The sequence below is a fragment of the Pectinophora gossypiella genome, chromosome Z (genome assembly GCF_024362695.1).
Source record: "Pectinophora gossypiella chromosome Z, ilPecGoss1.1, whole genome shotgun sequence".
NCBI lineage: Eukaryota > Metazoa > Arthropoda > Insecta > Lepidoptera > Gelechiidae > Pectinophora > Pectinophora gossypiella.
The window spans coordinates 7,883,044-7,901,597 of NC_065433.1; the positions used below are offsets into that span (position 1 = coordinate 7,883,044).

General features: G+C 37.2%; 2 protein-coding genes across 8 annotated transcripts in view; both read right to left on the reverse strand.

Annotated features, from left to right (window-relative positions):
- Window positions 1-4,850, reverse strand: part of LOC126380500 (pleckstrin homology domain-containing family G member 5) — a 70,624-nt gene extending 65,774 nt beyond the window's left edge. For all 6 annotated transcript variants that reach the window (XR_007568480.1, XR_007568481.1, XM_050029944.1 and 3 more), the window contains exons 1-2: window positions 3,649-4,850; window positions 416-578 (exon numbers count right to left, since the gene is read on the reverse strand). Coding sequence is in view for 4 of the 6 variants with exons in the window: in XM_050029944.1 (XP_049885901.1) it covers window positions 416-578; window positions 3,649-4,527 (1,042 nt within the window). In the remaining 2 variants the exon portion in view is untranslated. The remainder of the gene's footprint in view (window positions 1-415; window positions 579-3,648) is intronic.
- Window positions 4,851-13,576: 8,726 nt separating this feature from the next.
- The window catches only part of LOC126380516 (uncharacterized), a 55,771-nt gene continuing 50,793 nt past the window's right edge, over window positions 13,577-18,554 (reverse strand). Inside the window, exons 10-11 of one of the 2 annotated variants that reach the window (XM_050029978.1) lie at window positions 17,461-17,628; window positions 13,577-13,951 (exon numbers count right to left, since the gene is read on the reverse strand). In XM_050029978.1, coding sequence (XP_049885935.1) covers window positions 13,824-13,951; window positions 17,461-17,628 — 296 coding nt within the window. In that variant the 3' untranslated portion in view covers window positions 13,577-13,823. Of the gene's footprint in view, window positions 13,952-14,606; window positions 14,733-17,460; window positions 17,629-18,554 lie in introns of those variants that run through there. The other variant, XR_007568482.1, reaches the window with a different exon arrangement.

Here is an 18,554-nt window from a genome sequence, read left to right on the forward strand (position 1 = left end):
TTATCGATAATAAATATTATTAATTTCTTTGCAACATTATATTGTTTAAGTATATTTAAGTATCTATCTACAATTGGGTAGTTTCCTAGGTCAAAGATATATTATGAAATTCGATCAAGTACTAGATAAAGATAGATCTAAAGGTTTTCTTTTTTCTATTTAACTTATTATGAATTTTAATAAAGAAAAATTTAATAATAATAAGGGCGACTTTTTCCACGTTTTTTGACGTCACAGGTTACTTTTTCATACAAATTCCATAGTACATTCGTGTTTTGACGTTTAGTAAAAAGTAACTGATTTGACTAGTTGCAAACTTCGCTATTTTAATGCCGTTTAGAACTGTCAAGTTCGAAAACTAGTTCCATCAATTGTTTGCATAGTTTTGTTATTGTATTTTAAATGTATGACTCACTGTGGACGCTGTCACAGGCGGTGTCACCGATGGGTTGACTGGCAGACAGTGTTGGTTGACTGCCAGCCAGACTGTCAGTCTCAGCAGGTGGACCGTGGTTCGTCGACAAACTTGAAGTACTGCATCCCACTGTTGAAGACGACTGCAGGCTCGTAATGCTACCCTGTAACATAGTTGGAATTTTAGGACAACAAAGAATCTAACCACAAGTTACTAATGTTCATATTGCTCATATAACTCGCGCGTCATCTTTGATACAAGGTGTTCGGTTAATTAGTACGTGTTATTCTTTCGACAGTATAGAATAGAAACATTTTTAACTTCACTAGCCTGTTACCCGTTGACCCGATTACTCTAGCCATAGAGGCCGGCCAATCAGCTCGCGACACCAAACACTTCAGAACCCCGATTCCAACTGCGACGGTGTCGACGTCGACGATTTCCCTTATTCAGTGCTTATCGCTATCGACCCGCTAGGGTCGATTAATTCTTTCAAATATTCTTCCTCTCAGACGACGTCGTGAGTTGAGGTTCGCGCCCAACTGGGCACCCTCAGGCCTTTTGTCTTAAATTTTGTACCGGGGGAGAGCCCTCAGCGCTCCCCATTTGTCCGGCCAAGTAGTTAATGCCATCTGTGGCAAATCTACAATAAGACACGTCAATAGAAAATCGACTTCACTTGGCCGTCTGGACTGCAAGTGGGCATGCTATAAAAGACATTTAAACCGTTGTAACCACTTTAACATGATTGCTAGTCATCATGTGAGCGATGGCTTACCAATTTTCACTTTATATATCTAAAGTGGGTACAAGTTAACTTGTTTCTAGTGAATCTGTCTACCTCGTTACAATGGGCAGCGTATATGTGTAATGCTGTTTTGACGTTGCCCGGAACTTTTAGGCAACGTAACATTGTTGTAATTTTAATTCATATCCGCCCCTAACAAAATAACGTAATAAGTACTCAAGGAATTTTATAAATCTGAATGCAGAATGCAATAAGTTGATTAAAATATGAAATCCGTGCCAAACCAATAAAATACAGTTGACGCTATTCACGGAAACAGAAAATTCTAGTCAGACTACCAATTGAAAAGGCATCTCCAATTTGGCACAGATGTAATCTCAGGTTCTGAAGGAAATTTATCAGATAAAACCCTGTAAGGGTAAGACAGTGAAACCTTCGAGATAACTCCTATCAGTTCAGATGAGTTGGTTGGTACAAAAATTTTGAAGCGCATCGAAAAATCACACTTAGTGATTTGTTTTGTTTGTTTATAGAATTGCTTTGCAAGCCTTTCAATATATGGCAGTGGAAACTGGAAACTGCAAGAGATACAGTGCAATGCATGTTATGTCTTAAATTAGATATACTTAATTAAAGTCAACTGTAGAGGTGCAGTCGTAGACTAGTTTACTACGTTACAGATCATATATTAAGTCATCGCCATTCAGTATATTTGGAAACGCATAAGTCCGACATTTTATCACGTTTTTCTATGACGTCACAATGTGCTCTTTCATACAAATTCCATAGTCAATTCGTGTTTTGACGTTTAGTAAAAAGTAACTGATTTGACTTATAGGAAACTAGCCTATTCTACATTTTCATTTCGTTTCTCCGCATGTTTTCAAGGAAGTACATGATATTTGTTTCTTTTTATGTTTTTATTCACGTGACTTATTATACTTAGATTTGCCGCAGATGGACCGGAAGTAGTGATTATCATTTAAGTAATTTTTAGCGTTACAATAGCTTATTCCAGTATACATCATCTAAGTTATATCTGACATTTTCTTCTCCGTCAAAAAGGGAAGGGACGGGTAATCGACAGGCATATTTATGGAACAGTCCTCTCAAATTTCGCAAAGTCTAAGTGATAAGAAAAAGCTATTTTAAACTACATAAATAAGTATATTATTACATGTTTCCATTGATGGACTGGTAGTGCCTAGGGAAACAGGGTTGATACGCTTAGGTATAATAAAGTACTTAACATGAAACTTCTGCTTCTGGGTTCAAACTAAGTGTCACCTATTGAGTGACAAAAAGCATTTAAAATGCTTAATTTTTTATTGATTTATCGGGGACAAAAAAATAACAGTAAGTAATTTATAAAAGTACCTACTACCAACAACATTTCCCGACCGATAACTAGTTTACGCTCTTGTCATTTTCAGTTCAACGGCTACAGAAACATGCCAGCATGATTGAATGATGGCAGGCACATATTTTTATTCAATTAAAATTAATAAATTGGAAAGCTTACTGAACATGTATGCGTAAAAAAAAGAATCAAGTAGAAATCATCGGATCGTAAGTATGTACAATGTCATTCTGGATTCTTATCAATACACACAGTCACGCCCGTATCCCTATCGGGGTAAACAGAGCCTCAAGTCATTAATACGATGCCAGTATAGCGAACCTCACGACAAGGTATTATATATTATATTAATACATAATACTTTGTAAAATCACGTAACGCGAATAATAAAACACTTTAGAATCATGTCGCAATGACTTATTAATCGAGAACTTATGTTGTCTCGGGTCATCGTGTGGGTTGCGAGGTGAAATACCAACCCTATCAACCCTGGTGTCAGGGTTATTATTGGGTCGCCATAGGCCCCTGACATGACTCATGTAACGACTACGTACTTACATCAGTAAGTAGTAACCGGGACCAACGGTTTAACGTTTGGACAATCAGGTGATCAGCCTGTAATGTCCTAAACAAACTAGGGATCACAAAGTGATTTTAGTGATTTGTCCCCACCGGGATTCGAACCCGGGACCTTCGGATCATGAGCAGAACGCTCAACCACTGGACCACGAAGACCTATATTACTAGTTGTTGATGATCTTACTAGCAGTTACATGAGTCAAATCAGCGGCCTTTGGCAGCTCCATAATAACCCTGACACCAGGGTTCCTAAAGATGGTAATCTATCTCACAACCCACACAATAGAAGAAGAAGACTGCGTAGTACCTACATAATGTGTTCATGTTCGTAATTCATGGACGCTCAACTTATTAATATTACCTAGGTAATAAATAAAAATGCATCTTACAATATATTTCTGTAGGGTAATACTTTGAACAAACTTAAGACCCCGTTTCCATACCAGTACTAACTTGCCATTAATATTTCACTACGTTGTTAGTTAGTTGGAAACAAGCCACGGGCTGAAAAATGCATATTAAAAACAAGAATAATGAAATAATTACTTGATTTTTCATCATGCTCCCGTAGTCTGCGGTGTTCTCATTTAATGACTGAAGAGACACCGACATGGAACCTTTGCGCTGTATGGCCTGAGGTTTGCTACCCTGAGACTGCCTCTTAAAAATTTCCGTCGTGTTCTTAAGAAAGCTGTCCATCTTTTTTCTAAAGAATGAAGATTTTCTTTCCAATGGGGATTTTCCTATTGAATTAAGGTCAAGTTCAGACTTCGATAAACCTTCCCGCCGAGACAACATCGTATGGTCAAGGGATAATTTTCTGTCCCGACTTTTCAGATTCGCGTTGTCGACGCGGAACTTGACGTCAGGAGTGGCGTAATGACTTGTTGTGCGGTTGAGAGTGACTTCACTTTCAAGTGGATTTCGTTGGATTTCAGGTTCAGGATGTTCAACTATCTGCGTTTCTTGTATTTTCTCCGAACTACCTTTTAAAGAGTCTACCTTTTGAACATCCTTGTCTCCAGTATTTTCCTTTTCAGGAATTTCAAGTTCTGGCACATCGCCAACCATGGACCTTTCGTTACCAGTACCTGAGTCGTTATTTTCTGTTTCTTGGCCAGCAACAATCACATCAAGATTTGTTGCACTCGTAGGCTCTTCTGATGGTTGCTGCTCTGACGAGTCACTGTTTAAGTCATCATCAAAAAGGTCATCGTTGTCATTAAAATCTTTGGTATTCATCACCTTACTTCCTCGCGGCGCCTTAACTCTCATGCTGCTATTCATTTTCACTGTTCGAAGTATTTCTTTTATCTTCAAATTCTCCTTTATAGATTTCACGTCCGCGATAAATGAAGGAGTGTTGTCCTTGTCGACATGTTTCAACGGCTTTTCCTTCTTAGTTTTTTGCCTAAATCGATCCATGTTGGAGTAGTTTTGTCACCGCGATCACACTTAATATACATTCACCAACTCAACACTTATGTAGGTCACAAATTGTTCTAGGTATTTCCCATGGCACTGATATTTAGAAACCTTTATCAACGAGTGTCGCCACAAGTGTTCCACAACTCAACACCTGTACAAATCATTTAATCATAGAGAACCAACTACGGCGATAACAATATCGACAAATGCGAAACGGCATCGAGTCATTACGCTGTAAACTAAAGAGCACTGCGCGCGCGCCGGCCTCGCGACGCACCTGTCTACATTGAATTTCGGTTTTATAATGTGTTCATGAATTATGGCCCCTTAATCAACTGCGTCACAAAGTAAACACGGTGTGTACAGATCCGGGCTTGATTTGATTATACTCACTTCTTTCAGAACTCACCTATCGGTTCAATGATATGTTAAAACTTTTCAGATAATCTTTGATATGCTATCTCTTATCTAGAATTCTTGATATTATTATTGGAGTTTAGCGTCGTTTTAACTTTCACACGGTAGTTTTAAAGTCATTGTTTGCCCTTAAAGTACTTATAGAGTTATATTTTTACTTGCACCTAGTTTGGTGCTATCAGTAGCGCGGTGGTAAATATTTGATAATTTAACCTCTGTTTACGTATACCATCGCTGATAATGAGTGATAATGTGGTTACAACACGTGCCTACATTACATTTATATGTTCGTTCTATGGATTATACATCAGTAATAAAACAATAATATTGGAAGTACTTTATTATTATTGTACGCAGAATCAATATAAAAAAGTAATTTATAAAATTAAACTTAAAAAATAAATATTTTGTTGATTACATTTAAAATCTTGAAGTTGGCGCAACCAGCTATAGTAGCAACAATATTAACAACTATTAGTGTCATAATGGTGCTAATTCCTGCAGACGCCATCTAATTTTATTTTAAATTATATCTGTCATTTTATTATCCACTGAAAAAGAAACGGACGGGTAATCGACAGACATCAAATTTATGGAACACACGTCAATTTCAAGCAGAAATCTGAAACGACTGTCTAAAAATTTTACATCGGACGTCAAACGGACTGCATACCAGCGAGATGCCTATTTTATTCGCCCGGGTTATTCATTCGTTTTGATGACTTGTTGACGATCATCCGTCCCTTTCTTTTCGAAAATGACTGGTATACTAAAAATAAAATTACCAGGTGTCTGCAGGAATCGGGGCCACTATTGTAGGTAATAAGATCTATTATTTCTCTTAACTATATAGTTCAGTTGATACGATTGCTAGCATGATCACACCCCTAAGAGCAATCACTTTGGACGTATGGGTGGTGTGTGGCCAATAACCTGCTATCTTAGGGATGTTTCACACATTATTTGAGTATCAGACAATATAAATCTTACTTATAAATTCGAGTCCTGTAGTTGACGTTGGTTGAACATTTATAAATGTAAGAAATATGCGCAATAACCATTATAAATTTTGTACTTACATCACACAATACAAGCATTACTGTTGACATGAAATTCATCAAAACTGTAATAGATGTACATTATATTTGGCTGAGTAGTTCAGAATTTCCACTTCGGTTAACGTAACACAATAATAGGCACCTCGAGTGAAACCTTGATTTATGGTTTCGCATTCCCAGCTACATGTTCGGTGGTACCTATGTCTTGGCGGCCGTGCCTCGTAGACTTATGCCCCCTAGTTACAGCTGCCAGGAGAACTTAATATATACCTACCCTCACCTCACTTTGAAATAAACTACAGTTGTTCGAAATTAGACTTAATGACCCCTAACTTGGGAATATATGTCTGGCAGGGAGCCCAGGAAAGGTACCTAATAATTTCCTCGCTGCTTATTAAACGGAACTCGTAGGGATAGTCTTACGGGATCTCACGAGGCGCCCAAGTTGGCTGCACTCTCCTGTAATATTTCACGTGCTTCAATGATCTGCGTTTGAAAGTTGGGTTAGAAAGTAAATATACGTTTGACATGTTTTATAGGTATTACAGCCTCCGTGGTCCAGTGGTTGAGCGTTCAGCTCGCGATCCGGAGGTTCCGGGTTCGAATCCCGGTGTGGACAAATCACTTTGTGATCCTTAGTTTGGTTAGGACATTGCAGGCTGATCACCTGATTGTCCAGATGTAAGATGATCCGTGCTTCGGAAGGCACGTTAAGCCATTGGTCCCGGTTACTACTTACTGATGTAAGTACGTAGTCGTTACTTGAGTCACGTCAGGGGCCTTTGGTGGATGTCCTAAACAAACTAGGGATCACAAAGTGATTTTTTGTGATATGTCCCCACCGGGATTCGAACCCGGGCCCTCCGGATCGTGAGCCCAGCGTTCAACCACTGGTCCACGGAGGCCGTTACTTACCTATATGTTACTTTTCACAATATTATATTTGGAAATAAGCCGTGGATGGTATTTGCCATACATGTGGATGATTCCCTTGTTACTATTTGAATGATCCTAACATCCAATGTAAGTTGGCTAATGATTTTTATTGATTATTTTTTTAAAAGGACATATTTTTATACCATATCAAAACATATACCTACCTATTTGAGTGGAAAAATACATACTTAATATAATTAAATAGATTTGTTAGAGTAAAAATAATCCAATACAATAATCCAAGGTTTTTAATATCCTACTAATATTACGATGTTATCTGCAATGGAACATAATGTAATATAATAGTCTACAATCAACAAGATCTAAACGTCATATATTTAATAAATTGGTAATGTTGTGTAGACTCTATAGTACTCAGTTAAATTAATGACAACAACACTATTTCATTTCAGGTACTGACGACAAAACAATAGTTCGTCCATTAGTCCAAGTTCGACACAGGATACTTACGATCATACATCGTGTTTTTAATAATATACGTATAACTATTTAATTATAACCATTGTCTAGGAAAAATAAACAAAGGAATGATCTAAAACCGAGAACAAAACTGATTTCTACCAATAACGGACATTATTTGCCTTTGAATTTTAAATATTTTTCTTCTAAAAATGTTAAATTCAAACCACAAATTTAAATTTCAATATCGTACGTAATACAAAATGTTTTTACACTCAGATTGGCAGGAGGTTTGGCTACTATCCTTGCCTACTATTATTACAGGAAAATCGGATCGTAAAATTAAAATGCTACTTACTTTTTCTCTTAAGTTGATAAAACGGACTTTCCACAATATTTTTACGCCGGAAAAGCACCTTATACTTGCCGTAGAGGTGAAAACAATAATACCACAAGTGTTTTCCACTTAGTCCTACTGAAAACTCCGACCTGAGTTTATTTAAAATTAAAAAGGAAGGAGTGAACAGAACTTCGTATGATATTGTACTAATACTGTTTACAGGCAGTTTAGGTAAATTTTTGACGATGTAGGGTTTGTAATGTAGCATGTTTGTAAATAAGTTATTAACTTCGCCAGACGTTTAGACATGTGCTTGTGAGAAAAAAAAGAATAATTCTTTTAAAGTAGGTACTCGTTTACAAAACAGTATTAAAAATGAAAAGTTGTGCCTATGGACTATTGAATATTATAAATATCTAATTTTTTATATATCAATTCTCACGTTTTCGTATCTAGAGTGGTTATAACGTTGTAAGTTGTATTCTGATTACTTTTGGCTCTGCTCACCCCATCACGAAGTTTATATATGTATACATGATGTTACCCTTAATGTCATCACTTCACATTTAGACAAAGCTTTCTTGTAGTTTTATTTTTTGTGTAAGTATATACCTTACTATAAACTCACGCCTGATATAAACTCACACTCATCGTACATACACTGATGTTAGAAATGATACAAAGAAATCATGAAATAGTTTTAGGCGGATGAGACGTTCGTTATGTAAAAATTGACGATTCAAAGTGTAACTATGTTACCTACCGAATAAAGATATTTTTGAATTTGAATTTGAATCTCCTTGTCATTTGTACAACATGTCGTACAAGGTAAATGGGGGCCTTTCCAGAAAAACAATATAGCTGGCGCTGTACAGATTTTTTTACATTGTATTATGGAATAATTATGTACCCGAGTAATGAGAAAATAGGTAAACAATTGACAACATTTCATTTTTACTAAGGTGCCTTAAATCGAAAACCATTTCGAGATATTTCTATGATTTACACAAAACACATTTTTTCAGATTTTTTAATTCAGTAATAATAAAAATATATTGAAAAATCCACGAGGTCAGAAGAGGAAGGCATAATAAGTTCAGACCTTTACATAAAAATTATAAAAAAAGTAAATGTCTTACATAACATGACACTTTGTTTGCGACTTGTTTTAAATACGCATGCAAAGGTACATTACATTATACTGCCTTCATTCTATCAATGGCAGAATCCAATTTTCAAAAAATATTTTTTGTAACTTCTAGTGGAAAAATCTTGAAAAGAAAAAATACGTGTCTTCTATTTAAACAAGTACTTTCGAAATAGCACAAAAAAACCACGGCTTAAAAATTTGAAATGTTGTCAATTATCACGTTTGTATAATACTATACTATATTGTTTTTGGTGAACGTAGTCTGCAAAGTCCTCAATGCCGTGCAGAGATCGCTGATGGCTGTGTAACTGTGGTGTGCTGTGTTGAAGCTGAGTGGAGCTGTTATTTTTCCCATGATTATGCTCCTTGGTAGATTACACTTAGTATAAATTGATACAGGCATAGTTTAAACTTGTCACATTCGATACGTTTTTAGTCTGTGGTTTTATAAAGAAAAGAGTAGATTGTCTGTTGTCATTTTTCCAGGCGCCAACGAATAATAGCGCAATTACACACCATAAAAACTATTTCGTATTTAATTCAACGTCCCCTTTTACAATATACTTACTTCTTTTCATTGGTTACATTCAAATTGTTGGGTGATATTGGATCAGTGAATGTGGCCATTGCAGAGCCGATAATCGATGAGGCAAACGGGTTGTCGAGTGGAGACCTCGATTAGGCAAATGTAACGACCTTGGTTCCAGCAGAGGATCGATGGTGCAAGGTGCCGGGTATTAGTAGAATACTTACCCCGTATTAAATAGGCACCGATAGGTTAATTCACGTTGAATACTGAGCTCCTGAATTCATTGCATTAATACCCCGTACGTTGAAAGCTTTGGCTTAGGTTTTAGTATACACAGTATCTCCTTACATTAGTGAAGCGAATACACAAGCGAATGTACACTACCACGAAAATTATGCACATACAGAACATGTACGGTCAATGTCCCTAACATAAACAAAGGGAATACATTGCTCTAACAGCCCTTAAAGAGTCTGTATACATACTAACATATTACCAGGAGCGTTTGTTGTGTGCGAGTTTAAATGCACATGTTCAAACAGATATTTCGGACGGCGCGTGTTTCACTTAAGGTCATCCTTCTCGTCACAGAACACACCGCCTGTGTGCGTTGAGTTTACGAGCCTCGACTTAAGGCTTGTAATTTTATTGCTGACGCGGTCGGTATCGGGGAGATGGAGTGTTTGCAGTGCCGAGCGGCCGCCTTTGTCTAGAGCACTTCTGCTCTACTGCAATACAAACGCGATTCAGCACCGTTGCAAAATGTGAACAACAACAAACCTTATTTCACCTATTTTAAAAAAAAAACCAGTCCTCACAGTTACCTTATTTTGAGAGATACGCGCACTGTACATACGGGTTTCACAAACGCGCGTGTCCATCGCTACAAAAAGTTGCTGTATGCAAGCGCTTGATGTTACGGATGTGTTTCCTTCAATAAGTAACGCAATGAATATAATCAATTAAGAGAAATCAACCACTCCGACTATCAACTGCCTGTGCAACTGGCCCGACGGATGTAATCGAACTTCCACCGCTACTTTGAACCGTATTTCGGTGTGCGTCAAGCTAGCGGCCTCAAAAAAAAAATGGGCACGAAAAAATAATTTGACCATACCAAAAAATAGTACTCTTATTGAAAAAAATAGTACCTGTTGTAAAAAAATTAGTACCATCACGGTTCTGGATTTATAGCCATGTTTTATTGCACTTGCTAGCTTGACGGTGAGCGAAATTTGGCGAGAGTTAACGACAAGGTCTTTCGCTTTGATTTAAACGCCAAAAAATAGTATCGAAATAGTACTCACCCCCTGCAAAATACCGAAAGTAGTACTTCAACGGTTCCAAAGTTATAAAGGTAGTTCTTTGATCCCGCTAGCTTGACGTTTTGAAAATACCTATTATCTGGGGAATGCTCGCATACTTCAGTTTGTAACTAATGTCAATAAACTCGTATGAAATAGTACTCCCTACCATCATAATTTGGACCTGATTCTCTTTGTAGAAATATGTCAAAAAGTCATTATAACCTATGTCATACATTTATCAAGACGAGTACAGTCGCGAACAAAATTATTACACATGGTCAAGAATGTTGTCAGATTTCAGTATTTTTCCCCATTTTTGGGTAAAAATTGGTGAAGTGCCAGGGTTGTTAGATGAAAGTAATATCATTGTTGAAACTCTTTGAGTTATTCTACAAATACTGCAAATTGTTTATTAACAAACACTTCGATCCGTAACAAATTCAACATGAAGGTATATGAAGGTATAAATTATAAAATAAAACAGCAGATTAAAAATGTATTATGATGTATTAAAATCACAGATTGTTTTCGATAAGAACTAGACCCATGCAGCCATTTTCTATTAAAATTAGTGCATATGGGTGTATGCAATAGGAATTTTTTGTAATAGCAGCACTGAAGTGCAAAGAAATGGTAGGGTAGACCTCCAAAATGGCAATACTTACGAATAAATTGTGAGGTTATGTAATTGTCTACGTGACTGTATCAACAACAAATGTATGGCATAGGTTATGATGATTTTTTAACATTTCTACAAAGAGAATCGGATCAAAATTATGATGGTAGGGAGTACTATTTCATACGAGTTTATTGACATTAGTTACATACTGAAGTATGCAAGCGTTCCCCAGATAATAGGTATTTTCAAAACGTCAAGCTAGCGGGATCAAAGAACTGCCTTTATAACTTTGGAACCGTTGAAATACTACTTTCGGTATTTTGCAGGGGGTGAGTACTATTTCGGTACTATTTTTTGGCGTTTAAATCAAAGCGAAAGACCTTGTCGTTAACTCTCGCCAAATTTCGCTCACCGTCAAGCTAGCAAGTGCAATAAAACATGGCTATAAATCCAGAACCGTGATGGTACTAATTTTTTTACAACAGGTACTATTTTTTTCAATAAGAGTACTATTTTTTGGTATGGTCAAATTATTTTTTCGTGCCCATTTTTTTTTTGAGGCCGCTAGCTTGACGCACACGTATTTCGTCAATCACTCTCAAAGTAAACAGAACCGCCTGAGGGCTCTCTTAGTACGTCTCCAAGTTTTCGATTTCGGTGCATTCGGGAAGCTCCGTGCTTTTCAACAAACTTAATATTACTTCTGAACCATAATGATACTTACGTATGAAATACCTAATGCATTTTCTCTCGCTGCCCATTTCTTCGTTATGACGAAATATGTTGAACACAGCGTTTAACCCTACAACAGACTACTTGAAGGGTCAGGACAGGGCGACAGGTTGGGTCCCCGTGTTGGTCGTGGTACACGTCGTCAGTTCACTTTGGTAGACTACCAACAAAAAATGGGTGGCCACTGCAATTTTATCTCTCTACGGTAATAGGCCGTCTGCGACCTGATAACCCCATAAAAGCTAGATCCGCTCTTGATTTTGGTATCGGTGCCTCTATGAAGCAAAGTGGGGATGCCTGTGAGATGTGCCTTTTTACACTTGTGTTCAGTATCATGTAAATAACAGGCAATTTGAAGTTGTCTTATCCGTATGCGATTAGGACACACTTGTAACCCAGCCCAGCTCAACTCGCTAAATTTGGTATATAATAGACCGTCATAATTTGGACCTGATTCTCTGACTTGTGACTCTGGGCTGGACGTTGCCGATGTTAACCACACATTTCTTGCTTGTGCTGTAAATAACACTCATTTTTTATATCGTAATTTACTTTCTATAAATATCCCTTTATAAATATCCTAGCTCGGAGAATTGCAAAGCTGAAGTGGCAGTGGGCAGGACACAGGAGGAGAACCGATGGCCGCTGGGGCGGAAAGGTTCTAGAATGGCGACCACGTGCCGGACGACTCTCAGTGGGTAGGCACGCTACAAGGTGGACAGACGATCTGGTGAAGGTCGCGGGAAGCCGCTCGATGCGGGCAGCGCAGGACCGATCGTCGTGGAGATCCTTGGGGGAGGCCTATGCCCAGCAGTGGGCGTCGTACGGCTGATGATGAAATATCCCTTTATCTACTAGTATCCCTATCCTTCTTTCATATAATTACATTGATATATATAAATTCTTATTCATATTTATCTGTTCTAATGATATAAAATTATAATCCTATCCTATATATCCCTATCCTCTGATCCTTTGATCCTGTTCCTTTTATTATTATGAAATGTTTCCTCATTTTGTCGGTGGCAAATACGAAAACCGAGTCATGCCAAAAAAAAGTTATTTTGACACCGTCGTGAGATGACGTCGTTTTTTATGCCAAGAAATTAGTGGAAAAGCAAATATAATTTTCGTAGTAGTATAAGTAGTTGTGACCTTGTCTACAAATGTATAGGTAATAAATAATGAGTACATATTATTTTGCTTCAGGTACTTATAATGAGGACAGTGTGTCAAGTCTACAATATTGTACGCAAACATATCTCATATCATTACCAGTTCATCAGTAAGTACTACAATAAAATTGATATCATTCTTGATAATGTGATATGAAACGTCGATAAATATTCTATGAACGTGGCGTGAACGTGAATTCTTTTTGCTTTAATAGCTCAAAGAAAATAATTCGTTCCATCTCCAGGTAGATATTAACAATATGAGCAAATAAAACACACGTTCTAAAAAATACGTAAATTTTTATTACAAACAAATCCACAACAATTATATTAAATGAATATTATAACTGGTAAGGAATTTTAAGCTTTGCTTTTAAATAGCGGAGTGTATAGTGGAGTAGCCTTGTGGAGTATTTTCCGTACCCCCCCATCTATTTGATGAAGGGGAAGTCAGTGTTTATGTTTAAATAGCGCAGCCGCTTTTTTATTATCTCATAATCGTAAACTGACCATTCATTTGCGGGTATCGATACATCTAAGACTACTACATATTCATCATAACAAAAATTAAACAGAATTCTTCCCTTCAAGACCTTGCAAGAGCAATGTTCTACTTCTTCTGGGGTAAATCAGGCACGTCAAACTCGCTGACCTGGGCGTCTACCAGCTGCTTGCTACGTAACTTCACGATGGCATGGCTCGGTACATTGGGATCCTCCATCTCGAACTCAATCAGTCCTGCCAGACAAACATATAACGCGTATTATAAGAACATAGAAAAGCGATAGATGTGGCAGTAATTGATGTTTCCAGGTGTGACATATAACGAAGTGCGAACAGGCAGGCAATCCGACGATGTATCAAACCAAGGGTGATTTTAGATGGTACGGTTCATAAATAATGTAGAGAGACACATTTGTAGGCCCGTTTATATACGAGTAGATACTTCGAATATCACGCATATTTCATTGAGCGTATAACACTATTAAGGTTGATTCACGCTACCAAGCGGGCGCGAAGAATTGATTACAGGATAAATCTTATTTTTAACCCCAGCATCATCCTTATTAAAAATACTACGTCATACTTACGTAGAATGATTTAAGTACTACACCCATACGAATAGTAGACATTCGGAGCTTTTTTAACGTGACTTATTGTAAGTTTGCCTCAGATGGAATTAACTACTTGGCCAGACAAATGGGGAGCGCTGAGGGCTCCCGGTAATGTTTTTCTTGCAGCTTCTTTTCCTTGGCTAAACAGGTTGTGGTCGTATTCGTTATGTAAACATTGACGATTTTTTTTGACGTGACTTATTGTAGATTTGCCGCCACTGATTCAAAGTGTAACTATGTTACCAACAAAGATATTTTTGAATTTGAATTTTTGGTACAACATTTGGAGTGTACACACAGAGTGCTAACGTGCCCAAAGCTTAGGTACAACTCTGAACGTGCCCTAATCGCAGGTTTTCAATCGGCAAATGAAGTAATGTAATGAGTCCGCGACTCGCTGTGTTGTTGACAATAATTCAATCATCAAATGACAAGTGCTAGGAAATCCGCTAGTACTACGATAACGTACACGTTGCCCAAGCGTTTACAAGGAAAATAACACACGGCTGTAAAAACAACATCCATATTATCATATACATAAACTTGTTTATTATAATGTACAAATACCTCTATTTATTAATATATTCATACATATAGTTTTGGGTATACCTAGTGTTCTTTCGAACATGTTGAACAATTAGTTATGTTAATATTACCATAAAAGGTTCATCATATCTATCTTAGAACTTCGTATCAACAGTGGCGGGAAGTTGTAATAAAGATAATAAAAAAATAGAAATTCAATTGAAAATTTTTGTTTTGTCGTTTCTTTTAAACAAGCAACGTACTCATTTGACTAAGTTATCAAGTAGCCTATTTCACATTAGTAAAAATACTTCAGAAAACATTTTCGCGGGCATATTTCTCCACGATTTTCGCTTCCCCTAACTACAATCCGCCTTATAGCACACGTGGTTCTAACGTTACATAATAATATGAGGGTTACACGAGGATGCTTCAATTTTAGAGTCAGAGTGTAGTGAAAAGTTGAAGATTAAGTGTTTGTAAAGCCCCGGCTACGTAACAATGTCGTGTGGAAGGATGAAAATACGAGTATTACTGTGGCCAAGAGAAAATCCGCGTCTCACTTGGAGGGGTTCCTTATAGTATTCACCAGACTCACAATCGCAAAGTAGCAGCAGTGCTCTCGTATTTAGTGGAAGCTGCTCCTTGTAGTTGCAACTTAATTGGAAATCCTACAGTTCGCACCGCTTACAGTGGAAAACGAGCTAAAACGGAATTAGGAACTTTAATTTCTGCTTCGGGAAGTTTCTATGACGTGTAGGTACGAGCGAGTGATTTTAGTGTTTTGTTCACAACTTATTTCATAAAGGCACATCACAAGTACTAGTATTTACTAGGTGCCACTTTTCGTTTATTTGTATCTCATAGCTGTAAGTATTCCGGGATGGTATGAGCATCGCACAAAATTGAACAGATAAGATTTTATTTCACCAGCCTTTATATCATCATAATCATAGCCTTTGTTACCACCTGTAATAGGAATCAGCGCGTTAATTCTTGTGATGATTACGCCTTAGATTGGGTTGACTTTTGCCTGTCTGCGACTCTATTAAGCGATAAGAGGATGTATTCAGTGTTTCTAAAAATATTTCCGATATATTGTTTTTTTAAATTAAAAACTTTGTTTTGTTTCAGCTGTTGATAAAACACCTGTCTGTTCATACGCAAAATAATGTAAAAAAAACCGTTAAAAAACACATCCTTATTATAAATTAAAATGGCCACGGAACCCTCTGTTTCCAACACGCTCTTGGGCGGCTTTTTTCATTATCCCATTCATTAGGTATTAGTAATCAATTAGTTTCATAGAATAGGTATATTGTTTCCATTTCTATTCTATAAAGCTTCCCATTGACTTCCGTTGTTCAATTATAAAAAATCCCGTGACAATTGGACATTACACGGGCTACCAGAGCTTTTATGACATAAACTGCGCTTGTAAATGTTACACAATATATTTTCGGATTACAGCATACTGAAGAGCAAATATAAAAACTTTTAAGAGTCATATTCTAGTTCTCACAGGCCATTGTGGACACTGTGGTGGGCCACAAAGGGATTTTGTAGTTAGTGCCTTCCACGTGTATGGGAACAAAGAGGAAAATGCCAAATTATTTTAGGTTTTTTCTTTTTGCTGACCTTTTCCCTCGTAGCATCTAGTCACCGCGCTGCGGCTAGCGCCTGCGCTGCTTTTGACGTACGCGTGACTAGATTCTACATACACATTGCAAAATTCCCTTGTAGAATTAAAAAGACTTACTACAATATTTTTTTACTTTCGAATGAGTATTTTATGTGTTCAGAAATTAAGTAGGGTTTTTGATGTAACTTGTGGTTTTTCCTATAGTGATAATTATACTAAAGAGTTTATCAACGCGTAACAAACGAATAAGTACGTTACTTGCTTAATTACAATTCGATATCCAACTAATCCGTTCACAAAATCAGCTATAAAATTGAATCCGAATGCATTTTTTAAATCGCAAGTGTATGTGTAGTTGCACATAAAGTTGTCTGAAGGTCCGGTGAGAATTTATTCTCATTCCGACCCACATAGCTCAACGGAAGAAAAGATCGTGGGAAACCGTGCACGTTTGGGAGTATTTTACACTCTGAAACGGAGTTAGGGCAGGGTTTACCTATCTACGACTATTGTGTGACACATGGGTTGCAAATAGTTGCAATACATGTAACAAATTGACGTATCCATGTTTATCGAAATCATGATCGAAATTCACCGACCTGTAAGAGCTAAACTAACTAATCATACGTTCTTGTTAGTAAAAGCCTTTAGAATGGTTAGACTGGAAGGTTCTAAACATACTTACTGGTAATATATATACAAGTAAAGCGTTGCATGCACTGATACGGGAAAGGATGAATAGAAAAAAATATGAATCTTACCTTATTGTGGATTTGCATGGGCAACTAAATAGAAAGTTTTTTTGTTTTGAAATTTCGAGTGTGTTTCATTTTAATTGATTGTCATTTTGGTTATTTGAATCACGTTCCGCAATGAAGGATGATTCTACATCTGATATGGCAAGGATTTTGTGTTGCCGTATGTCCACAGACACCTGTACATTATGACAATGATGGTTGTCTGACCTCCCTCTACGACCACGTCCTCCTTGTAGTTCTCCCGCATGGCCCTGGCGAGGATGTTGTGGTAGAACATGTTGGCCGACTGCCGGATCTCCTCAGACAGATCCAGCTTCGCCACCGCTGCCATCAGCACGTTCAGCTTCTGCCGCGCGTTGTTCAGGAGTTTGTCAACTGGATAAATATACAATTTGTGCACGTAAATCATAAAGTTCTATCACTCTCGGAGATTATAAAGGTCAACTTTTCCTACTTTAGTTAAGGAGTCCTAAAAATCTTACGGTAAAGCACCTTAGAGTTCTTAATTTGAAAAGTTTTCGCGAAATATCTCGGTATGCATATACAATGACGAGGAATTCGAAGAATTAAAATAAATTCGGTCAAGTGCGAATTGGGGGTATTAATAAACTAAGCTTCGAGACTACCATCAAGATGTGATGTGACAGTTCTTATATAAAAACAGGGACTTGAGCATCATCTTGAGGGCAGTCTCAGCTGATATTAGTATATTAATACCACCCTTTGACTGGTGCACTGAGAAGGTTACCAGCATTTTTGCCAGTCTCACACTTCGCTGATTTTTATTATTTGTTATTTTTCTTTATAGTTTACGGTATAACCATACACATAATTAAAGCACATAATAACGGGTTCTTACCGCGTTTAAATGGAGATATGAGACTCCCCCTTTATTATGTGCTTTAATTATGATAATAACCGCGTAAACTTAAAACAATGTATAACCATACACAGTTTGACTCTTGTGTATACTTATTATATATTACCGTTTGTTCTATAGATCTTGTTCGTGTGTTGTATGGGGACTCCTCTCTATTTTTATTTTACTTATTTTTTCTTTGGTTACTGGCAATAAATTCCTTTCATTCTTATTGTTGGTGGTAAATCCGCCAAAAATGTTTAGTTACGGCCCCTAAAAATTAGAACAGACAGACAGACCCCTTAGTACCTTCACGGTAGGTACGGTATCATAAAAAAGGAGAATCAAGTTGAAATAATCAGAATATTAGGTAGGTATATCAACCTAACTCTAACTAACGGCTTCCGTGGTCCAATGATTTGATCGTTGGGCTCACGATCCG